The 9,076-nt window shown below is 46.3% G+C and overlaps 1 protein-coding gene across 2 annotated transcripts; it reads right to left on the reverse strand.

The window, feature by feature from the left end:
- Window positions 1–3,089: 3,089 nt before the first annotated feature.
- On the reverse strand, window positions 3,090–5,292 carry NR0B1 (nuclear receptor subfamily 0 group B member 1). Of its 2 annotated transcripts, XM_086468995.1 has the most exons (3): window positions 5,198–5,292; window positions 4,686–5,161; window positions 3,090–3,334 (listed from the first exon to the last, which is right to left on the reverse strand). In XM_086468995.1, the coding sequence occupies exons 1-3, from the start codon at window positions 5,290–5,292 to the stop codon at window positions 3,090–3,092; spliced, it is 816 nt and encodes a 271-aa protein (XP_086325121.1). The 2 variants fall into 2 exon arrangements, with proteins under 2 accessions (XP_086325121.1, XP_086325052.1); XM_086468926.1 differs by having other exon boundaries at window positions 4,686–5,292.
- Between the last annotated feature and the right edge of the window lie 3,784 nt (window positions 5,293–9,076).

Here is a 9,076-nt window from a genome sequence, read left to right on the forward strand (position 1 = left end):
AGGGTTAGAGCAGAAAAGGATCTAGCCCAGTACTTCTCCTAACCCAGTGGAAATCTGTGCTATAGAGCACCCACGGTCAAAGGTCTGGGGCAACACAGTTTTGCTTACTTCTGCAAGCACCATGTTCACCGACAAAGACTGAGTAGCTCGCTCTTCACACCTGCACAGCTGCCACTATGGCCCCTGCAGCAGAGGCACCAGTGGAGGAGTGAACCAGCCAGCCAGCCCCAGCAGGTTGGTGAGGATGCCTGTGTCCTCCTCTGTGTCAGCTTCTGGGGTAGGATCTTTCCTGCTCTGCAGTGATTTCTGGACTTGACACAGAGCCCTCCTACAGGTATACTTTTGCTCAAGCTCTGGCTTGCCTTGTGAGTTACAATCTCTCTCCACCTGCTTCCAGTCAGCTCTTGGCACATTGTCCCCACCCTAAAATCAGACCCTTCCCCACTCTGTTCCAGAACCATTCTAGTCACTTCTCTCCCATTCCTGCGTGGATCTCCAAGTCTTCAGCTTGGTTCCTCGTACAAGTCTTTTTTTAATTTCTTGCTTTGTCATTCCTGTTCCTCTGACCTGTGAAAAGACACTTTTTTTGCTAGTTCTCTGCAGAAAGCCTTCAGAAATTGTTTTTTCCATTCAGGTTTCCTACTTACTGTTCCCAGGTGCCGCCATTTGAATAGACAGCAGCTAAATGACTAACGGTGTTGCTAGTCCAAGAGCAATATGATAGGTTACAGTGAGTTCAAGGTGGGTTCATTGCGCACAGAAGCAGTATTTCTATAACAGCTTCAGAAAATTGAGAATACAGAATTTGTCCAGGTATTAAACCTGGAGATGTAAGCAGGTCCACCCGAGTCACGAATACTTTTGTATTTAGTGGCACAACAGATCCAAACTGTCTCAAGGTGACTGTTGAGCTAAAAGTCCTTGCCTGCGACCAAGGTTCAGCTATTACAATCCACTGTTATGCGTACTGCCAACAAAGTCTCTTCTGCCACTCAGCAGAAGAGCCTGAACACCAGCGTGCGTATTAACAAATTCACAGTAGCAATGAGGTTGTTTTAATCTGAGGCTGCAAAATTATTTGTAGTCCTTACCCAAGATTCATTGCCTGCCAGTAATCACTATTTAAATGTTTTCTCGTCGTGCTTTGTGCTTTTGTGAAGAGATTTCTTTGTCGGGCATCCTTGAAAGCTAACTATTGTAAGCTCATATGCTGTTTACAGAGAAAGAGGGAAACATATACATGTATTTATGTTACAGATATGAGATAAGCTCAGAAGCTATTGTAAACTCACAGAACATTTATACACACACAGTAAATATTCTCCAAATGCCTACATTATATTTGCTATATATGTTTACATGCATGTTTGTGTACATATAAAAGCATCAATTTAACATAAGCCTGCTGTATTACGGTCTGAACTGGCCTGAAGTCTGGACTGGTAGTGAAGAGCACTTCACTTACATACTTCTTGTTCTTTGGGATTTTTGGGGAGCTCCTCAGGGCACACAACCCTGCCCAGAGTTATGTGAGCACCAGAAGAGTGTGCATTTAAGCCACACCATTGCTTTTCAGGACAGGGGTTTTGATTCTTGCTTTGTTTTGTTTGCTCAGAGACTGTACCCTAGCCCACGATGAGATTCTTATTGCCATGGCAATGCATATCTCAGTGATAATACTTACGGATGAACTTGTCCCTCTAGGAACGTCTGGCTACTTCTACAGCCACTTCTATTTTCTATAAGTTTTATCCAGGTAGGTACAAGACAAGAGTTCCCCCTGCTCCTTACCTGAGTGTAGGAGCTGCGATTATCCTTTGCGCAAGGTGGCAGCAAAAGAAAGCTCTTCAAACTCTCCTCTCTCCCCTGCACACCTCCTATTAAGGAGAGTGACTGCCTCAACTTTATTGTGTTTTAAAAAACGCCTCTTACTACTAGTGGTTAATACATATGTGAATGAGACATAGAGTTACTGATATCTTTTACTTCAGGAACACTGTCACACTTCCCATTTTTTACCAATATTCTCCATGAGAAAGGCTAGAAAACTGCACAGAGAAAGAAAACAATGAAACAAATCCTCCTTACATCACTGATTTTGCCCTTTAAAAGAGGATTTTTTTCAATAAAAACTTTGGGAGAAAGGATCAAGTCCAAGACACAAAAAAATAACAATGTGCAAGCTCGATGCTTTATTAAGGCATCTTCATGCTAGCTGACAAGTTCGGATGGATGTACCAGTGGTAGACCAGGTTTCAGCATAATTTTGTATTTCTATAGGAGCAGATAGTCTGAAGAACCTGGCTTTTGAAACCCTAGCTAGCAACGACCTAGATGAAAAGCAAAGAACAATGTGGAGAGCACACCAGTGGTTCCCCTGACCCTACTCAGCATTTGCTGTTTGGATATTTTTAAAGGTGTTTTTGTTTGCTTGCTGTTTTGGGGAATAGAGTTACTTTATTCACCTGGAACCCAAACACGTGTTGAATGGAATGATTTACAGCAAATGCTAGAGTTGGCCAATGTACTTTAAGTCTCAAAATATTTCTAACACATTTTCCCTATATGGAAGAAAACCTTAGGTGGATATTTTCATATTCTTTCTAGAATTCAACTCTGTTAAGGTCAATAGAAGTAGTTCTCTGACTGCAATAAGCCTTTGATAGTCAGTATTTTAACTATGAGCAGAACTGACTCCAGTACCCTATTCTAATCCCCCCACAGTAGGCCAACTATGTTTAAAATGTAAACCTAGACTGCTGCTCATTTTGAAAAAGCAGGAATTACTCACCTTGAAAGCACAACATAGTAAGTGTGGTCTTTATTCAGAGACATGGTAAAAGAATGGCCAGCCGACTTGGGATATGAACATTCTCCACAACATTAAAGCTTGTTTTGATGACTGTAATCTTATTCAAAAACCATTGTGATTAATAAAAATTAATTTCAGAACTTGAAGAATATTTTATTATGGAATACAAAAATACTATCTATGTAAAAACAATAAGTTAGTTTATTTACAGTTCTTTACACTATTCTGCTCTAGGGCTTCCTTTGCATTGGATTTATTTTCATTATTTTACACGCCTCTATAGTTTTGCACAAAGCATTTCCAAAAGCATGTCATCCATGTTCACTGCTCCAATGATGGGCCTAAAGAACAGTTCAGCAATCACATTAGCATTGATAGATCTCAACAAGGATAGCACAACATTCAGCTTGGCAAATCTGGCTTCATCACCTCTGTGAATGAGCCTGACATGTTCATTTAGAGCTGCTTGTGCTTCCCTCTGCAGTCCTTCAATGTACTGTGTACACTGCAGTCCAGGCAGATCTGAAAAGAAAAATAAGTGATTTTTTTTTACATGGGTTTCATCTACAAAACAACATTCTTCTTACAGAACAACTACTAACAGCTTACAGACTGTATTTATCACTCAAGGAATGAAACAAATTAATTGGACTTCCTCTATGCAGGATCAACATGCAAAATTTTATAGGGCAGTTCAAACTCTTATCCTGTGGGTGTTCTGGACGTTCAATACTCTTCTTTGCCACACAAACTTGCAATACAACGTTTGCCAACATTCACTTAAGTGTTAAATTAGCTGATAAAACAAAAACTTTGATGGAAGAACACTCTCCAAAACACCTTTAAAGTGATAAATGCAATCTGCAAACAGTGGGGAAGACAACAAAAAGAACTTGTTAACTTGTTCACTTCTACAAAACCCATTATTCACGTTTAAGGCATCTTTTGACAACTGTTTCTGAGTAGTTCCAGATTACAAGTGGCAAGACGCATTAACTGCAACGTATGACAAAAAGTTTCCTGGTGAACAACGGCACGGTTACCGAAGGACAGAGAGTGCAGAACGTCCCCTTTTCAGTCTAACAGTTTGACAGTGGGAGCGCAGTTAGAGCCATGTCCCGCGGCACGGTAGTGCCGCACCCAGCCTGCCAGTTACCTTTCAGGTAAGTCACCGACATGGCAAGCGGTCACTTGGTAGGGCTGCATCTAGGAAAGTCTCGACAAAGAGAGACGACAGCTACAAAAAAATAAACCCACCCCAAGTGCTACACACAAAGCCGAATCAGCACTTTGCTCCTGGAAGCCCTGAGCCTTGTCGTGTTCTCTTTCCACGCCGTGCAAACCCCCCGGGGCTGGCACGCTTAGACCCCCACCCTCGGGCGGTCGGTGCCCCGCGGCGGCGCGGCTGGAGGGGACCGGGAGCCCCCCCCCCCCCCCGCCCCGCTCCAGCCGCCTGCCTCTGGGGAGACGCCGCCAGGCGCCCCCCCTCAGAAGCGGGCAGGGAACCGCTGCTAGCTCCTAACTCGTTCTGAGCGACTGCCCCGGGTTCGTTTTGTTCGCGGAAAGCCTCTGTGGAAGGCGCCAGCCCCCGGGACCCCCGGCCCAGCCGCAGCCGGACCCCCTCCAGCCGGCAACGGCAGGCGGGGCGGTCGCGAACGGCTCCCTGCCCGCCGGCCGGAGCCCTGAGGAAAGGATCGTGGGGTGAAACCTCCCTCCGCGTCCCCGTCCTCCACCACCTCTTTCCCCCTGAGGGAAAGCCCCGGGTCTGCCCCGCTTCGCTGGGGACACAGGCGGGTTTTCCCCGTTATCCCGCTCCCCGCCCGCCCCCGGCTCCCCCTCAGAAAGACCCCCGCCGCCCCGCCCGGTCACTCACCCGGGTTGAAAAGCACTGTCCCCTTGAGGTAAGCGTACTCTTTGGTGCTGATATCCAGGCTCCAGCACTTGGCCAGGAAGCTCTTGATAGCCTGAATGTCGCCGGCCGAGGGCAGCTGCGGGCCACCGCCTCCGGGGCCGTGGTGCGGCCGGCCCGGCGCCGGTCCCCGCGGCGGGGGGTGCTCGCCCTGCCGGCGGGTGGTGAGGATCCTCTGCAGCATGCTGGGCTCCGCGCTCTCCACCGTCTCGAAGTGCACCCGCTCCTGCGCCAGCCCCAGCACCAGCAGCGGCGCCCAGCAGCTGCGGACCAGCAGGAGCTGCTCGTCCAGGGGCAGCTCCTGGAAGCAGGGCACGTTCTGGACGAAGCGCAGCGTCTTCACCAGGACGGCCGAGGCTGCCTTGCATGCCACCTGCGGGCTCCTCAGGGCTACCCGCCGCCGCGACCCGCACGGGCAGCCGCGGGACGCCTGCCCCCGCCTCGACCCCGGCCCTGGCCCTGGCCCGGGCGGCGACGCCGCCGCCCGCTCCTCGCTCCTGAGGATGTTGTAGAGGATGCTGCTGGGCCGCCGGCTGCCCGCGCAGCACCGGCAGCGCTCCACGCACGACATGGCGCCCAGCGGGTACGGCGCCCAGCGGGTACGGCGCCCAGCGGGTACGGCAGCAGTCCCCACCGCCTCGGCCCGCCGGGAGACGCGCACTGCTCGCTCTCTGCCCGGCTCTTAACTTATTTATAGCCGGCGGCTGTGTATGTGTGTGTGTGCGTGTGTGTGTGTTTGTGCAGCCGCAGGCGCTGTACCAGCGGTTCAAAGGGTCAGACACTCTTTACTGGCTGGAAAAGAGAGAGGGAGGAGGGGAAAAAAAAAAAAAAAAAAAAAACCACCCAAACCTCCTCCTCCTCCTTTCCTGAGACAGCGATACCTAGAGGGAGCCGGCGAGCCGGTCGCCCCTGCCTATATCTTGCGGCGCGATGAGCGGCGAAAGGGCCCCCTCCTCCCGCCGCGCCCCTTCTCTCCCGCTGTTTCCTGGGCCCCAGCCCGTTTTGTACTATGGCGGGCTTCTTGGAGCAGGGCAGGGCGGGATGAGGACGGCAGCTCACGCCGCCCTCTCGTTTGGCGACCGTGCGGGGCAGGTGCCGCCGCCCCCCCCCCCCCCCCCCCGCCCCCGAGACCCCCGCGGAGCCTGGTCGCAAAATGGCGACCGACCGCGCTGCCCTCCCCGATGTGAAGCCAAGCGACCCGAGGCAGGAGAGGGGAAAGGTGTGTTGGGGGGAAGGACTGCAGAGCTGGTCCAAAGAATAACATTCCCGCAGGAGGGGGAAAAGGTGGCGCCTCTAATGATACCAGGGGCTTTTGCCTACGCCTGTCCTAAGGAGCTCTGCCCCATGCACCTCATTGCCACCTTAGTGCTGCTGTGCGAGGAGGGAGAAGCAGATTTGTTCCTGCCCGAACTAGGGTGGCTCTGAGGTTGGGGTGCAGGCAAGGCCCCTGTCAGGTTCCCTCTCCAGCATCTATGTGGATCCCCTGTAAAACGATTCGCTTCCTCTGCTTTGCAATGCATGGCCCATCTCTCTGATCTCACATTGTCCCTTCCATCAGTTTAAAACATTTCTGGTTTCCTTTCAGCAAATCTTTTCTCCTGGGCTTAGATGTCCACTTCTCTGAGACCCGTCTCCCCTGAGAGGCACATGGACTCCAAAGCAAGGAAATAATCCTTGCAGGCCTTGATGTTTACAGAGGAGGGATAGGGGAATAGTGATTGTCCAAATGTGGTTTTACTCTTGAACGCAAAATAAGCACGTTTACTTTCTCAGTTGGGCTAATTAAAAGTTGGTGCAACAGAGAGGAGTATTTAATAACCACAGGAAGGAAAGAGTTACTCCCGTGTGCCACATAGAGGCCAAACCAGAAACATTTTATCTTTCATGTGATCTGGAAGAACCTTGGCACAGATTTAGGCAAACTAGGGAGTTCCAAGGAACCTTCTATACCTGCTCCGTCAGTATCAGCTACCAAGGGATGTCTAAATCACCCCTGGAAAACTGCATTTTCTTTCAATAAAAATATGCATGTTTTTTAAGCAAATACCATTGAGTGCTTTGGATTTCTTAGAAACAAAATAACTTTAGGCTGGATCTCAGCAATTTCTTTTCCCTATGAAGTCAATCCTACCCTATTAGCTTACATAGGTACAGAGCCATATAGTAATTTCTCTCTATTTCTTCACAGTTGGACTCAGAAGGGATATTCTTTACAAACGGCATGAAAGGCACTCTGATATAAAGCTATATAAAGCACTGATGAGCTATCTGCCTCAAGTAAACTTTGTTTTCCAAATGCACGTAGTCCAAAATCTGGATTATTATACCTCTGGTTTTACCTACAAAATACATTTTTTTTCCACAGACCCTTTTTTGCCTTTGCAGTGGTGGAGAACTGTTACATCACACCAGTGAAGGGATGTTTACAGTTTGCAGACAGGTGACTTCGTCCCCGGAGTAGAAAACGATGACATTTCACTAATCATCGTTTAAGGAAAAAAACCCAACAACTTAGAATTCCAAAACAAATTTAATAATATCAGATGCTACCAATTTTTTCCATTTGAAAAGTATCACTGGTAATGGGAAAACACTCATTTATTTGTCTAGAATATTTCCTTGCCATTCTAGATTGTTTCCTGTTACATTCATCAGTGTTTTCTCAATATTGCTATGTTAGGATGTTAGAGGGTTTCTTTTTGCCTTTCTAGTATTTTTCCTTCTTAGTTTTTTGTGAGTTTGTGGTTTGTTTTTTCTTTTCTTTTTTTTTTTTTTTTTTGGGGGGGGGGGGGGTGTTTACTAACTTCAGAGATAAATCTTGCCAAGTTTTAGAAAATGCATGTCCCTAAGCTTTTAATTTGCTTCACTAGCACTTCTCCCATGAGGTACATATTATTAGACTGACTGTGGAATCTAACTGTGGTTTTTTTACATGTTTGTAACTTGGAAGTTATCTGTGGGATACAGTTGATCATACCCAGATCTTGCCGTTTCAACCTTGGACTCCAGTTGTGGGAACGTTCTGCTTCTTATGGGAGGATGCTGCTTACACAGGGCCATAGACAAGGGCGATATTAACTTTTATACCAGATCTACAATATAATTTTTTTCTGATGTATCAATGTTGGTTGCAGGTATTTAATTTTTCACCGAAGTCTCAAATGTAGATGCAATTCTACTGTCATGTAATTTTTCTGACATGTAATTTTCTTAACTAACCTATACAGAAAGGCTTTGTCTTTGATACCTATGTCAACATGGGCACCCCATACTGAAACTAAAACTTGATTTACTACACAGTGCTAGAAATTATGTTACTGTAGCTGTAAGTGTACCACCTTTTCTCATAATTGAATGTAAGCACTCATTTCTCTCTTTCTGACTTTTAGCGTGTCCTAATGTACATGGCATTTTACTCAGGGTAGATCATCTCTTTTCCAGATAAAACATCAAAAATGTCCTAGAAATATTTATTAGTGTTTTTCTTGTTGATTTTTAGCAATTTGAACAGTCTTTATTTTCAAGTCTGAGTTCTGCCTGTCCATAGCATTCAAGATAAATTAAAGGCAACAACGCTCTCTATTTAAAATCGAAAAGAAAACCAAATCCATCCCAGACAGGTAGCTATGTTTTGATGGAAAATTCATGAAAACAGTTTTAGCAAAAAGTGGATGTGTGCAGTTTCTGCTAAAAGATCTAATGTTACATGATTTATATCAAACTCCTTGTGGTACAGTCATGAATAGATTTACATGCTTGTAGACAAAGGATTACTTATTTGTGACTTTTTTTTTGGTGGGTTTTGTTTTGGTTTCTTACGGGGTTTTGTTGATTTTTTTTTTTTTTTTTTTAACTCAGACAAAAGCCTTGGATATGAAGGTGATACAGCACGGTCTTGGCAGCTTACTGTTTCATATTGCTGTTCGGTGTCTCTGTATCACTCATCTGGTACATCTGGTAGCACATTTGGTTCTTGGCCAGAGGGCAAGACTGCAGTTTCAGAACAAGACCAAACAAGCATTTGTTTTTATGCTGTCAGTCCTTTCGTGCATTGTTAGCTTGAGAGAGAGCTTTTTTTCCAGTGGGAAGTTAGATCCTGGTATCCTCTAAATAACTAGTATTGCTTCCAGTGGAAGCGCTGAAAAATAAAATTTGATCTTAAGATCAGACGTAAAACAGAGGCTGAATTTAGTGGTTAGCACAAAAGAAGTTAACTATTCCTCTGGAAAAAAAAAAAAAAAAAAAAGAGTTGAATGTGGAATATGTTATGAGGATATGATTAGCAAAATGTCTTTTGTATAAGAGAAATACTCCATTAAAACAAGGTTTTGGAGGGTAGGTCTGTTGCTGGGTTT

The sequence above is a fragment of the Leptosomus discolor genome, chromosome 1, assembly GCF_034619465.1.
Source record: "Leptosomus discolor isolate bLepDis1 chromosome 1, bLepDis1.hap2, whole genome shotgun sequence".
NCBI lineage: Eukaryota > Metazoa > Chordata > Aves > Leptosomiformes > Leptosomidae > Leptosomus > Leptosomus discolor.